Raw genomic sequence first — 15,940 nt, forward strand, 5'->3', positions numbered from 1 at the left:
TAACTGTAGCGAACCCCCCATGTTGTGCATGCCTAGTCTTTTTAATATATTGTATAATGCATTCATTTTTTTTTTCTCTTCACCTATCCACAATGTTGCTCTCCTTTTGACGCACCTTTGCTTGCTGTTTTTTGTTGTCGTGCTTGAACCCCCCCTTTGGCCCATTGCCATCATGTGCTCGCTGCCTGCTAATTAAGACTCAGCCAGCTGTCAGATCACTGAAGCGACCCCTCGAGGCAACCTTTGACCTGGTACTTGGACCTTTCACCTTCTTGCTTTGCATGTGACCATCTTAGATTGCATGAATACCTTTTCATTGGTTACTTTGTGTTGCGCCATGAGGAGACTGCCCATCCTGAGCTGAAATGTTACAACGTTCTTTCAGACACGACAGTCCGTGCCCAAACAGTGCATTTCTCTGTTTAGGCCTTTGGAAAATATTCATGATCTGAGCTTTTCTTCAGGAAACCCAGATGCATTTCTGGAGCCATTTAATTATCACACTGTTTTTAATCCGCCTGTTTTCAAACACCAGCATCTGTGGGATTGTGAAACATGGGGCATAGTAGGATGTCTTTCACACCTCCTTTCTGAAAGGCATTGAATGTGTCAGAGAACCCTGGGACTACAATATAGATAGGCTTGGCAGAATTCTGTCATTTTGTTTTTTTATCATTTTGAGGGATAATACTGATATTTTTAAGCATTTTTTTCAGTGTTTATTGATTTAAATTTGGACGATTACACAAAATTATGGGTTTTAAGCTTTTTTTATTTTTATTGATGTAAATTTTCACAGTTGCAGGAAATTAAGGGGGGCGGGTTTCAGACAATAGGAAGATCAGACAATTATTTAATGACAGTGGACACTGAGATTAAAAAAAGTTAAAGTTTTAAAACTGCTAGAACACAAATTTCCAACATCACATGTCACAATTACAAGTAAATAGCCTTAAATCAAACCCTAATATGTTCTCAAGCAGCATTTTTCCTACTTTGCTCATCTGCAAATGTCATTTGTTCTCAATGGAAATATTTTTTCATCCGTGTGTGTGTTTACGGTGAAATCACCGCTTACCAACAATTACTGATTAAAAATCCAATCCTTCCAAGCCTAAATATGGAGACACCATTCAAGCCACTCTTGTCATGTGTCCAGCCGCCTTATCCTTAGAAACCCCAACAGTGAGGGCTTTATTGCCAGTTGTTTCAGGCTGAGGTTTTTTTGTTTTATGTGGGCTGTACGACAGGATGTTAATTTTTACTAGTTATTTTTTTCTTAATCTGTTCAGTCTTGTTGAGATTTTCCAAAAATTTGGGATTTCGATCCGCCCCATTTGAGATACTGTTTTACCCACTTCTTCCTCAAAGGCAGTGACCATGACAGCCTAGGAAAAGAAACCATCCCTCTGGGAGAGGAATGGAAATGTTTACCACTGAAGGAAACAGGAAACTCACTGGACACTGCAATTTTTTGCTAGTAATTACAATCCTTAAAGGGACACACTGAAGAGGACAGGGCCCAGATTTAGAACCTGCTCCAAAGCCCATTGACATCTCTGGGAAGATTCCCACCGATTTCCATGGGAGTTGGTTCTGGTCGGTGACTGATCAGCTAGTCTAGAGGTTGAGAGATTAACACATTTGTTTAAACCCTCTATTGGGTGAATGTTTTACAATAGAGGTGTAATTTTTAGGGCAAGGACCCTTTAAGACTTCATATTTTTGTTTAAATGGGCAGTAGAATTCCCTATCAGAATATTGAATAACACTCTCAACAGCTACCTAGGAAATCTTGTTAGGGCACCAGCTTCCATTCACTGCCATCAGAGTTAGAGCGCACAAAAAGGAAACAACAAAGGCCTATTGCTGGCTCTTGCTGTAGCTGATTTGTGCCAGTCAGCTGGCACACAGCCAGCCTGGCTGGCTATCTGAGAATTCCCTCCGTGGATGTCATGTCCTCCCAAAAACCACCACTCCCAGTCCTGGAGGCATGACAGGTGGAAAAGAACTCACGTTGACTCTCCCCTCTCCATCCTCGGAAGCAGAACGTGGACAGACTAGAGCAGTGGTCTTCATCCTTTTTTTATTTGCGGACCCCTAAAACCTTTTGAATGGAGGTGTGGACCCTATTGGAAATCTGACACAGGTTGAAAACCACTGCACTGGAGGAGATATGGTCAGATTTTTAAAGGTATTTGGGTTCCTAAGGATGCAGAGAGGGCACCTTTGTGGATCTGGGCTCTAGGGGCTTTTGAGAATTCCACTCAGCACCTATCTCCATCTCCAGGCACCTAAATATCTTTACAGATCTGGCCTCTAGCCCAAAATGCTTAAGTAACTTTAATAGTCTTCCTACCATGGAATAGCTGAGTGCTTGCTGCCTGCAGCCACGCTGCTGTCCTCAGAACAGCCTGGATTTTGGAACATTTGGTGTTGGATCCTGCACCAAAAAATAATTTCCTAGGGTAGTGTATAAAAATCATCTGACAAAGAGAGTGCTCAGGTTGCTTCTGATATTTATGGAGTGCCCTCCTCAGTCCCTTTGAAATTATTATGTATTATTTGTGTTACCATATCACAAGGAACTCTAGTCATGGCCAGGAGCCATTGTGCAAACACAGAACAAAAAGACAATCCCTGCCCCAAAGAGATTGCTGTCAAAGTAAAACTTTGAGTGGCTAGTAAACATCCTGCATGAACAGCATAAGAAAGAGGGGAAATTATTAACCAACACGTTGGCCAATTCTGAATCGTATTTGGATTCAGCCAGGCGGGCAGCATCCTGTTTTTATCCACTGTCACTCAGCCATTCAGACATAAAGGTTTCTTTACACGCTGCTTTGAGGAATGACTCTCTTTGCCATACCTGTATTCATGTGTGAACGCAGGGATGACTAGCACACAAATGCAGGTCAGCCTCAATCAGGCCAGGGAGCAGAAACTATCCCATGTCGTTTAGGTGACCAGTCCCAGAGCACGAATCACAAATAATTGACATCCCTGCCTGAGCACGGTCCAGCTCACCATTCACAGGCTGCACATGACCCCCTTGCTGCCCAGTGTGGGTGCTGCAGGGAGCGCCTTGGCTGAGTCAGCAGGTCAGGCTGTTCCCTGGGGAATCAGTGCACGATAGCATGGGAAATGTGCCACTGGAAGTGGGACTGTCCCCACGAGCTGCTGAACCCCAGGCCCTGACTGTTTGAGGCCATTAAAGATCTCGTCCCATTTCTCACAAGATTTAGTCTTGTTTGCCCCCAATGTCCTGGCCAGATTCCAGCTCTGCCTCTCCACACACGCCCCACCTTCTCAATTCGATATGGTATTGCTCTTTACTTCAGGCCAAATCATGGGTCCAGTGGCTTCAACAGCACAGAGAACACTGGAGCTTTGTAGACTGCCTGGAGAAGCAACACACATCCTGACAGGAGGATGTTTCCCACCCAAATCCTCCACCTTTCCCCAATCTTTGCCCCGCCTGGTAGCATATATGGCAGTCAGGCACTTCAGGGAAGCGTCTTCAGGGTCTCTTCCCAGCAAACTGACAGCCACCCTGGGAGAGCCGTCATGGAACTGAACAGCCCAAAGGCCATCACCTGGCTGACAGCTCTGAAATGGAAGCAGAGACAGGCACCCAGATGCTATCTCTAACATCTGAACTCTGGATAGTTCCCATGCGATACCACATGTGCCCTTGTTCAGTAGGGCAGTGAGTCTGTGGTTCTCTACCAGGCAGATGGCAAGCTGCTTCACTGTAATTGGTGACCTCCTATCTGAGTTTTTGGGGAAATACCTGAAAAAGAAGGTTTTTCCTTTTGGCCATGATTCATATATGAGCCTACATGGGCCAGATCTTCGGTCGGTGTGAAACAGCATACCTTCTTTCAAGGAAGTGGAGGGGCCGGACTCAAGAATGGAGGAACAGCACATACATACATATACATACATGTTCTATGTTTATGTAGGATGACCATATATATAGTCTTCAGGGAGAAAGTCTCTTTATCCCATAATTATCAGTGAAATATGAAATGTTCAGGTTCTGCACCTCTATAAATGAGGCCTCTTTGATAGGTCTCTAAATGTGGATTTAAGTGCTTACCTTTCAGTACCCACATTTGAAAACTTTAACCCACTTACACTTGCTGTCTCCATAATTGACCAGCTAAGTCTAGAGAGATACTCCTCGTCCAAATTCTGCCCTTGGATACACACAGGCTTCAGTGGGAGTGGTGTGCTTATCTGAGAGCAGCTTTTGCAAGTAGAATTGCTTCTGGTAAATTGATTGCATTGGAACAAAAACCCAAACAAAAATAGCCCTGGGAACACAGGCATAAGGTCGTCACATTTTCCCTGGAGGTACCTGGTTTGACATTTCTCAGATGCGCAGTCTCCTGTAGCAGTTTAAAACTTAAGTGAAACCTGTTTCTGTACAGCAACAAACGGTTGGAAGTTTTAATGGATAGAGTCTACTGTATATTTCTGTTCATGCCATTTATAAGCTGCTTTCCTCGTGTCGTTTGACAAGTGCTCTGTGTGTAGCCTTAACCCTTTGTTAGCTAAAGCTCTTTTTGCTTCGGAACCTTGACTTGCATTCATTTGAAGAAATAGGAGTGATTGAAACAGATAATCCTATTTGCCAGCCATCTCTTTGCTACATTCCATCAGCCAGGCAGAAACTACCTGATCCTGTATGGCTTCCACTTGCCTGAAATCTCAATGAAGTCAAAGGAAATTTACATGCAGAAGGATTGTAGGGGTAACTGAAAGGCAGCCTTTCCTATCACAATGTGTGTGGAGGGGCGGGGAATGAAATTCTCTCCCTTGGTACAATGAAAAGCTGTAAATCATTAGCCGTGCTCCTTGTTTCCTAAGAACTTGACTTACAACTGTGTTGTTGAGACACACTTTATGAAGGATGAGTAACTTACCAAGAAAAGCTCCTGAGCTAGGTTAAAGTCTGATCATGAAACAGGTTTGACTGAGTGGAGGTGCTGTAATGTGATAGAACAAAAGGAGAAGATTTGCTGCTTAGGAAGACAAACCCCAGCCTTGTCACTAGACATGTTCCATATAAACTGTCAGCAAGAAATATTTATATTCTAAAGAACATAAAACCATAAAGGGCTGATGCTCGTGTCACTTACATTACTGTAAATCAGGTGCAACTCTGCTGAAGTCAAGGTCATTGCTAGAGGTGTAAAGCTGTCGTAAGTGAAAGGAGAATCAGGCCCAATATTAAGTATTGTTCATCATCTCTAGTAACAAGTAGAAACCCAGGCATATAACTGGCAGCTGCTACCACTTTGCCACCCTAGTACAAATACAATCTCCATGTAAATATGCTCACACACATAGGCAGATATTTAAACAAACAACATTAGCAGAGGCAAGCATCTCATTTTTTCTGCTGCGCTGTTGCTTATGCTAATCTTCTCATTCTAAATTGCTGTCTCTGTTTCTCTTCGCTGATCGTTTTAAAATACTTGTTGCCTGCAACTGCTTTTTGTTGTGTCCTGCCCAAATGATTTCCTTCTTTTCCCTGTGCGCATAAATCAGTCCGATTGAGAAGCTTCCTTAGCATTCCTAGTGCTCTTATTTTTGGACCCTCTCTTCTTGTCTTTACTAACTGCTTACCTAGTAAACCTGTGACTTTACCTACTACTTCACCATGATTAGCTGCTCTTCTGTTTCTTGTCTTGCTAAATTGATACAGTTGCAGGAGATTTGCAGGCCAGGCTCCATCATATTTATTGCATGCTTTGTCTAATTTTGTTTTCCCTTTTTTTGCTACTTGTCTTTAACGAATCCCTCATCCACAGGCCCTGCCGCCTGGTGCACTTCAACCTTTACCAAAGAGGCCAGCACTTGAAAAAAACAATGGTGCCACCACAGTCTTTAACCCGAGCGTTTTCCACTACCAACAGGCTCTAGCTAGCATGCAGTTGCAACAGCCTGCATTTATCCCTACAGGTAAGGCCTCTTGTCACTTTCTCCGTCATTCTTTCTGGTACAAGAAGTGTTCTCCTAGAGAGTGAGCTAATGAGTGGATTTGTAACAGACCTTAGCAAAATGTATACAGAACAGCGGTGTGGGGTGTTTCTTTTACAAAAGCCGCAGAATGTTAATGTTTGTTGTTTGACTTTTTCCTTCACTTACTACAATTCAAAGCTTCATACTTTTAAAGGTACCTTCTTGGTCATTCTTTTTGTAATCAAATGAGGACGAATGGCCACATGTTTCTCTAATTCATACTTCTTGTTGCTCATCTTTATCGTTCAGTTGGTGAATCCCAAACTGCTTCCTGGACTCTTGGGTAGCACTATCAGGTCACTTCAACGTATTTTGTATCCCTCTCTAGAAAAATTGTGTGTCCCTTTTTAAAACTTCAGGTATCTATCTAATCCATCCAGTCTTTGTGATTACAGCTCAGTGACTCTAAATGTTTCAGCTGCCCCAATGTTTAAAGAGGAAATGGCTCATTTTAATACATGTAAATTACATAAATCCTTTCTTAAAGGCATACATTTCCCTCTTGCCAGTTTTTTGGCCTTTTTAAAAGCAGTTTAACTCCCAAGCTTTTATTCTGCCTTTAAAGTCTCCAGATAAAACTGAAAGATGCAGTTCAGTTATTCATACATAAATAAAGATATTGACTGGGGCGTGGGGGTATAAGACCGTCAACTAGCCAGTTAAGTTATTATTCACGGCTGATTTGAGAACATTCTCGATGTTAATATTATTTTCCTTGCCAAAGCATCATAGAATTTGTGCCTAGTTTTTTTTTATTTTTTAAACATTGAAAAACATTCACCTGCCCGATGATATTTACAGAAATACACAAAAACATCCCTCTGACAGCACCTTTTAAATTAATCCATCGTGGGCCTGTGCCTGTCCCAGATGAAGTTGGTGGTAAAACTCCTCAGAGCCAGAGATGGCCCAGTGAGGGAGAGCAATGGGATATGAGATCTGCCTTCCACAGGAAGTTTCTGCTGTCAAGTTAGACAATCAAATCTGGATTCCCGAAACCTAAACCCTTTTTCATGCATGTTCTGGTTTTTGGCTAATAAAGGAAAGAGGCCAACAACTTTTAGGAAAGAGAAGATGGAATATTCACACGTTAAATTCAAAATAATCAGATTTCAGGAATGGATAAGACTTCTTCCAGTTTAGTAGCTTTTTATGTTGACAGACAGAGAGCAAGTAGAAAGCATCTCTAATTGTACTCTGCAAAGTACTATTTGCAGTGTTGGGCTGACCTCACAGCAACTCCTTTAGATGCCAAAGGACCTATTCCTTCCGCTGGGGTATATGTTTTGTCTGATTCCTGAGGTGCCTCTCATCAGACAGCACTGAGAATTTCTTAACAGGCCATGTCACTCAGCCTGGCTCCATGTCTCAGCTTCCTGAGACACGGTGACCAAAATCTACATAGCGAGGCGTATTAGTGGTGTTAGCACAATAACAACAGCTTTTGCTTCAAACTCTTATGGCCATATCATGCCTTTGACCCATGCAGGCTCAACTCCCATTAATGACAATGGAGTCACACATGGGCCTGATGCACAGTAGGGCTATTTGCTGGCACCTGCTAGTATCTGGAGACTTTAGCATTGGTCTGACCAGACCAAATCATCAACTAGAAAATAAGTGTGTGTGGTTTTTTTAAAGCAAATCCAGTAAATGCAGATTTCTTTGATGCTCCAAAGAACCGAAGAGTCAACCTTAGCCATCAAAATATTCCCATCCCACACTGCTGCACTATATGTTGGTTTTCCATAGGGCTGCAGCCTCTCACCCCATCGTATGAACGTTCATCATCACTGCAGCCCTGCAATTTGGCCTCTGCTTTTATGCGGTCAGCTCCATTCAGACACAACTAGTTTCTGGGTTGGAGGGTGACAGCCAGGCAGACTGTGCCAGCGTGAGGCCAGGTAAAATGTTTGCATCGATTCGTTTTTCCTGTGTCAGTTATACAGTGATCAGGTGCACAGTTGATCATTTGGGGCGCTGCACGAAGGAAGTCACTGCATGTGTCTGAAATAGCACCACTGTTATGGCTGTATCAAGACCAGACAAACTGCCTCTTTCAGCTTAATATAGAGACTTTAAACAAACGACACCTGCTTGCAGAGTAACCTCTTTGCCTGTCCTGCTGTCTTGCCCATCTTACACCAGACAAAGACTTCAGAAGGTGCAATTCTTGCAAGTGAAACACTGTCTTTAACATGATCAGTTTGTATATTTGTAAAGTGATGTGTTAATTGTGCTAAAATATCCATTCTTCCCCCCACCCTCCAAAAAAGAAACTGACATGCTTGATATTAAATAATCCAGACTGACCCCAACTCTCATGGTGCAACTCATCACTTAATTCCGAGAGGGGTAGGGGAAATATATTCTCTACCCAAGAATCCAAGAATGATTTTGGTTTGCTGTGATCTTAAAACTGAGTTTAAAATATCTACGTATCAATATGCAGAATCTGTTTTTGCATGTGCTTTAATACTGAATGCTGCAAAGAGAACACCTGCTTTGAGTAAAGTTATTTCTAACACTAACGCTTCACTAATGAAATATCCCTTTTGTTCATCTTTCCACGCTTCACTGCATGGTGTGCAGGGTCAGTACTGTGCATGACTCCCACTGCAAGCGTTGGTAGGTTTCTCTACACAAACTTCTCAACTTTCCCTAACCTGAAAGAGACAGCGAGTTACTGTGCGTCCGTGAGAACGTGGGTGGCTGAGTGGTGTGATTGACTATCCAGTCGTCTTGATGGCTCAGATGGTTGTATCCCTTTCATTTCTGTGCAACGCGGTAATTCATGTGACTAACAAAACGATCTGCTTTACGCACAAGTATCTTTGTGGCCTGAATTTGGCCATGTAGTGAAAGGAAATGGTCATGGGACGATTCTTGTGGCTTGACTATCAGGCATCCAGCACATTGTAGGTTGGATTTGAGTCCCGCCTCTGAGAATGTTTAATCTCTCTTAACGCTGATTTTTTTGAAAAAATAATATTGTTCTAATCAGAGATGCACTGAGGCCCAGACCCTCAACTGCCGTAAATTTGCATGGCTCTGTAAGTCAGCGGAGCTGTTCTGGTTTGCGCCAGCTGGAGATCTGCCTCTTAAATATGCTGCTGAGGAAATTGTCTGTGTGCTGTGCAGATCCCCAAACCCATGTCAAGATAACACTGACACTGTGACTGAACCCCACCCGAGAAGGAAATGCTAAGGAGGAACTGCTGTCAATGCTGGAACCAGAGAGTTCAGGCTCAGAATGTCGTGACCCATATACCCACTGTAATTGTGCCTGGTTCATATTAAGAATCAGACATTGTTGTGCAAACCGTAGGGGGAGGCTCCTCACTCGCCCTCATAGCTGGGTGTAGCAGGGTAAGTTAAGGATGGACTTTCGGCCTTCGCTCTGGGATGGAGCTAGACCAGTAATAGTCCAGTGCTCTCAGACCATACCATTGGGGAGGGGTGGAGCAGTAGTTCTAAAACGAATGTAGACTCTCCAAGGAGCACAGGTTGGGCAGGTGCGGGGGGATCTGAAAGCCTATTAGCAGAAATGAGTTAAGAGCTATTGCTTTTGTTGCCAACCTCTTGAGCTGCGCAAAACTCCTTTCCTACCCAGTAGGCCATAACACCCGGTGGTGGCCATGACTTTCAGAGCCCTGTACGCCTGCAGGTTGCCAGCCTGTGGAGCCAGGCGCTGGTTCCAGCATTGACTTGCTTCCGGAAGAGTTGGGCAACCAGATCCCATGGATGTGGTGGGCTCTGCTGCTTCGTGTACTGTTCCAGGCTGAGGCGAGAGCAGTGCAGGGAGAATGCAGACACACACCCGGCTGGACTGCTTCTGCTTCCGAGCATGAAGGCCTGGTGGAGTGCCCATCTCCCGGGTGCTGGGCCCGATTCTGCTCTCAGAAGATTCCACTGACCTCAATGCACTTACCGCCCGCTCAGGCTGCGCTGAGAGCAGTATCAGGTCCTGTAACTCGCCCTTGCTCTGAGGAGTAAAGCTGGGAGCCTGCTAACGGGGTCCCTATCAGACAGCTGGAGAAGAAAGCATATGGGATGTTGCCCTAAAAGAGTGTGTGTACCTTGGTTCATAGCTTTTCCATTAAGGCTACAGGGAGTGATCAAAGGCCCAGCTTCGGAGTGTGCCCTAACACACACTTCCAGTCCCAAGTGCATCCTGCCCGATGCCCCAGTCATTGGATGCGGGCCCTCCCTGATCCCCGTCCCCCAGTTGCCAGGTGCAGGGCCCTCCTCGTTTCCCATTCCCCCATCACTGGGTGGAGCACCCACCCCAACCCACACCTTTAGACCCCAAGACTGTTTATATAACTGCAGACAGGGCAGAGGACAGATCTAAAGTCCTTCCAGCATCTCCCCCAGGGCTGTGCAGGGAGCCTGTGACACTGTTAGGGTATGACAGAAAATCACATACACAACCATGGTCTGTATCTGTGTAAGCAGGGCTGCTGGCAGCTAGCGATCCACAGCAAAGAGGCTGGGATCAGGACAGACGGGTGCACGCCATTATCAATGCCTGCCAGCAAGCTCTTAACAGGAACCCCCTTTGCTGAATGTATACTAAACTCACCTGAATATCACCAGGCCAATGTATGGCCAGTTGAAACGGGTCTCTACTCCCCATTAGGTGCTTGTCTAACTCCCGCTGATGCTAGTGGGGCTCTGGCATGAGAAGCAAGGGTTGAGCAGATCTTCATGCTCTTCTCTTTATCGCACACGTTTGCAAGGGCAGTCGTAGCTCGTAAAGTCCCCACCAGTTCCTCAGGAAGCAGCCGTCTCCCTTCCTCTATAAAGTGCTGTCCACTGGAATGCAATCTGCATGTGTTGGCAGTGCTTCCTCTAACTGCTGTGTGATGTAAAAGCAAAGCTTTCTGAGTCTGACAGAAAGATTACAGATCTCTACTGTGTGTCATGGTTGTCTATAGAATTACTGTCCATTTATCATTTCGGGGGCTGTTTTTGTTGAGGTGGATTGTAAATATTTGGAATTTTTCCCCCCTCCTCACCCCAAGAGGGAATTTTGCCAAATCCTCTAGAATTGTATAGAAAGAAAACATGGTGAATCTGTACGTACAGCGCTCAGGTGGCCAGTCCCTCATTCATAGTGCCATCAGCTCTGTTCTGTACCCAGGGGAAGGCCCTGTTGTAGAGAGGGGAGAGAACACCTTTAAAAGGATGTTGCAGCTGTTAGCCATGTTACCCAGTGGGATCGTAGCTGTAATATGTGCCATGACGACAATGTCTTGTTGGAAAATTTGCTATGAAGTGCACCATGTACTTTTAATTCATAATTGGGGGCAAACTTTCAAAGCCGGTTGGGATGGGTGCACTCTCCAAAATGCACCCACAAAGGGAACTTGCATTCGCTGCATGTCTGGCCACCCCCATGCACGCAGTGACATGAGTGTTTTGCCAGCACACCCCGTCCCATCCTCCTTTGGAAATTTGGCCCTTCGAGTCTAATACATCATTGTTCTGCTTATAAATGTACTAAGTGTTGAGAATGTTTTAGTTTTTTCCTTAATTATAATTGTAATTGGCTTTTCCCCTTTTCTCTTGTTTATTTTTTTTCCAACGCTGTCTTGCTTTGCACTGTGATTGCATGCTGCGCCCCGGTGTATCCTTCATGACGATGTCACATGGCTTGTTGCTGTGATACCTGCCACGCCCCCAAATCCACCACATGTTGCCATGGTTACATAAATGCTCCACCCTCCTGTATGTCGCTTCCATGGTTCCCTACTGAAAGTGCCCATGATGCACGGTGCTACGCCCACCACTGTGTCTGCAGCAACAACACCTGCCACCAGCGTCCCCTTCGCTGCAACAGCTACAGCCAATCAGGTTTGGCCCTTTAAATAGCTTTCTTTCACATGTTCAGAACTAGATGACTCTGAGGGCCCGATCCTAGGAGGTGCTGAGCCCCTTCTGTGAGGTGCTGAGCCCCTCTAAGTCCCTTTGTGTCCTTGAGGGGCTGAGGGCGTTTGGAACCTCCGACAAGGCACTCTGCCCTACACAGGATTGGGCCCTTCGAAAGGCAGCATGTATACTTTTGGGATTGGTAAGGGAGCACTGGCTCATTGGGCTGGGTGGTTCTGAAGTAATTGCGGTGATAGCCCAGGGATGGGCGAGCCTTGGAAGGGCCAGGGTTCAAATGTAGGTTGGAGAAGCATCCATAAGCCTGGAAGCTTCTCTGAAGTGTCTCCACATTCTACCGACCTCGGGAGTTGTGCAAAACTGGGCTGTAAAACTCACAAAGAAAAGAGGCTTTCTCATAAGATTAACAGCACTCCTGCTTTCTGTCCTTACCAGAAATACCACACTGACCATGCTCTCCTGTGGTATTTTGGCATGCCCTGTCCTGGCTCAGGAGTGGAAATGGAAAAAAAAACAAGCTTGGGTTCTAAAATAACAACCTGGGTGAAGGTTCAAGTGTATTAAAACAGAAGCAAGTCACCCATCCCTACAGTATTTACACTGTATGTATAGTATGTACTGTTTTGCCAGTGCCATTAATATAAAGGATTTCATGCATGTTTGCCTAGCCGTCATTATCTGCAAAACATTGCTCTGAAGGTATTAAACCGAGATGGCTGCTTCTGCACCAGTCCTGAACTGTATATTGAAAATCTTAGGAATGCTTCCTTACATTCAATAAACGCCAACGTCTCCCGATTAGGCCAGGGTAGAGTTTGGAACAGTAGGTTTTGTTCAATTATAAAGTTCGCAATTTTATTTAGTTCATCATCGTGCTCAGGTTCAGAGCCACTCAAAGGAAAAGCTGGTATCACCTTATTTTACAGGGCACTGCTACCGCTATGATACCACAGTACCTACAGAGGGCAAATCCTGTAGGTTTTCACCAGGCTTCACTCAGACACAAAGCCTCGTGGACTGTAATGGGAGTTTTGCCTGAATAAGGACTGAACTCAGAATTGGCCTGTTGTAAATGCTTGCCTACCTACACTAGCTATAACTATTTTGTTTCTCTGGTTTTTGCTAGTTTTAGTTCTCCTAATAATTATACAGCCATAAAAAGAAAAACCTTAATTCCTATGCAGTGTTAGTATATGGCTATGTGTGCTCTTTGTAAGTGATACCTAAATCTTCCAAACTGCAGTTTACAGGGCATTTTGCTGTCTTACAGTCTATGGAGTTGGACTCCCAAGTTCAATCACCATGGTACGCCACTGGGCATTAATAATCACATAACTATGTAATTATTTATGCCTGCTAAAAGAGATAAACGCTGGGATCAGTTCGTGTTCTCTAAGATACTGCTTCAACAGTGGTTATATGTATCGATTAGTCTTAAACAAGCGCTGAAGAATGACTGGATAGAATGATCTCAAGAAAATGTGTTAATGTGACCTCTTTTTTACTGTAGATATCCCAGTTATCAGTAGATGAACTGAGTAGCAGCATGTTTGTTTCACAGATGTAGAAGTTTCCGATAGAACAGTAAGTTTCTTTTAACTGTTAATATTTACAGTTGGGTTTTTTATATAAGGGTATTGAATCCTCTAAAAGTGCCACTTGACCCTACTTCTTCTTTTCTCTGCATGCAGAACTTGCAGTCAACAGGAATTCCACACCTGAGTCCACGGCTTATGATAAACAACATTTTTTTGTGCAGTCTAAAATGTCTGCTTTAAAATGTACCAAACCCCTTCTGCTATGACCGTTTCATGTACTGGACAGTTCCAAACTACTTAGCAAATTCCACAGTGTAACTCATTCTTATGGCGCATGTGCTACTGGGGATAAATAATAATTTGATAGCGAGAGTCAGCTAAAAAGCATTAGCTATGGTTTGCAGTTAGTAGCAGATTTACTCAACATGAGTAACTAGAACCCTCCAGATAGCTGGTGTCAATCGGCATAGCTTCAGTAGTTTGACTGTTATATGGATTCACCTCAGCTGAGAACCTGTCACCTAGTGTTCTTCCTTCAGAGATTCTTGTTCAGTATGGTAATTGGCTTGAAGGCTGCAAACAATATACTTCTTCCACAACCTTGCAAAGCCTGGTGCATTCATAGTCTGCTGTTGCTTTCTGAATGAGAATAGTAGAGTATGTTGCCCTTTTATTTTTGGATTTGTTTGATATAAATTCACAGTGGAATCAGTGTTATTTTCAATTTCTTGTTATTTGCATGTGTAGGCTATTATTTACGTAAGGATCTCATTGTGTTATTACCATTGAGAGACTAAAGGAAAGAAACGGGGTTCTCTGAATGTGATGATGGAAGCCATTTTATTTGCATAAATATGTGGTCCAGCTTTTCCCCAGGACAAAAATGAAAGGGAAATACTTGCATTTAAACTCTGGAAATGGATTTGGAAGGGAATTGTGTAATTATTTCTGAAATAATTGACATGAACTGATCAGCCTGGTTATGCCTTTGATTTCTACTGAGTTCAGTAAACTATTCTGTATATGGAGAGAGTGTTAATCATGTCTGCATATCCCTGCCAGACTCTGCGTGAATGCCGAGATAGCCTTGTTTGTGACAATTTTCTGCTTTATGTTGTGTATCATTTTTCAGAAACACCAGACTGACTTGACACCTTATGTGTTAAATCATTTCCCTAACACATGCAGAGTGTGTTCTGCCCAATAGCAGTTTATTGGCTTGAAAGAGAAAACCTGACCTCATTCTTGATCTCTTTGGGATACTTTTGAGCCTTTATTTCAGTGTACTTTTTTTCCTTTTGACTCATTTTTTGGAGTTCTTAGACTTATACCATCAGTAATTGAGAACCATTTCCTAAGAGGTGAGGGAAAACCGTATGATTCATGTTTTTTCATAAGGGGCCCAGGTACTTGCTGTTCAAACGGTGACCGAGTCTGTGACATTCCCAGGACATAGGAAGTCTCCTACTTGAAACGTTTAGGTTCCTCATTTCAAAAGCAGCCTCTGAAACTCTATGAAGTTTCTCATGCCAAAAGCCCTTGTGGACAAAGAGTTAGACACCTAACCACACTTGCATGCCCAGATACAGGCCTCGCTCCTGGAAAGCACTTAGTACATGCTTATTCCATCCCTATTCAGCAAAGCACTTACATGCTTGCCCTTGCAGTCCCCCTGCAGCTGGGGAAAGCAAATGGGCTTTGCAGCCTGCCCTGGAGGTCAGTGAACAAGGACTGTTTCCTCAGGTGTGTCCCCAGAATAAAGGACTGCCCCATGAACTCTCCTTTCTGTCTCTGGGAGTTGGCAGACAGGCCCCGAGCCAGCAAAGCTCTTAAGCACATGCATAAATGTAAGCACTTGAAGGGAGTCACGGTGCTTGACTGCTTTGCTGAGTCAGGGTCTAAATCAGCATTCTCCAAGCTGCAAAGTGATTCTCCAGCGCTGTGTCCTGTGTGGGGTGACATCACCATGGAAGGAGGGTAAACAACATAGCAGTGGATTTGAAGGTAGCTCAGTTCTCCAGACATCTCAAGTACCCCCAGAGGCTTCCCCAGCCAGAGGCAAAGACATTGTCAAAGATGGCTAACCCAGCTGTAACATTAACTGTTGTGTCCCCGACTTTAAGCGTGGGAATTCCAGAAGCACATAAAGGAGATCAGCACTTGGCTACCAGTAAGGTGTGGTCTGAGTGCAGGGCTCCTGGGTTCTGCTCTTGTCTCTGACCCTGACTCCTTCTATGGCATGGGTTATGTCACATGTAGCCTGATTTTCAGAGGTGCTGAGCCTCTCCCGTTCCCATTAAAGTCGATGGGAAGTACATGTGCTCAACACTTCTGCAAGCCAGGCTGCTATTCTCTCTGCTCCCACTTCCTCGTCTCTGAAATCAGACCAATCCTCCTTCCGCCCCCCCCCCCCTTCCCGTTTCACTGGGGTATTCTTTAGATTGGTATGTCAGCCTTTGCAATGAGCTCTGAGGACG

General features: G+C 44.3%; 1 protein-coding gene across 9 annotated transcripts in view; it reads left to right on the top strand.

The window, feature by feature from the left end:
• MBNL3 (muscleblind like splicing regulator 3) overlaps positions 1–15,940 on the top strand; it is a 122,397-nt gene that overhangs the window by 96,241 nt on the left and 10,216 nt on the right. For 6 of the 9 annotated variants that reach the window (XM_075132584.1, XM_075132581.1, XM_075132585.1 and 3 more), the window contains exons 6-10: positions 198–251; positions 5,823–5,973; positions 8,626–8,661; positions 11,798–11,892; positions 13,436–13,509. In XM_075132584.1, coding sequence (XP_074988685.1) covers positions 198–251; positions 5,823–5,973; positions 8,626–8,661; positions 11,798–11,892; positions 13,436–13,492 — 393 coding nt within the window. In that variant the 3' untranslated portion in view covers positions 13,493–13,509. The remainder of the gene's footprint in view (positions 1–197; positions 252–5,822; positions 5,974–8,625; positions 8,662–11,797; positions 11,893–13,435; positions 13,510–15,940) is intronic. The other 3 variants (XM_075132586.1, XM_048863260.2, XM_048863265.2) reach the window with 3 other exon arrangements.

The sequence above is a fragment of the Caretta caretta genome, chromosome 9 (assembly GCF_965140235.1).
Source record: "Caretta caretta isolate rCarCar2 chromosome 9, rCarCar1.hap1, whole genome shotgun sequence".
NCBI classification, from domain to species: domain Eukaryota; kingdom Metazoa; phylum Chordata; order Testudines; family Cheloniidae; genus Caretta; species Caretta caretta.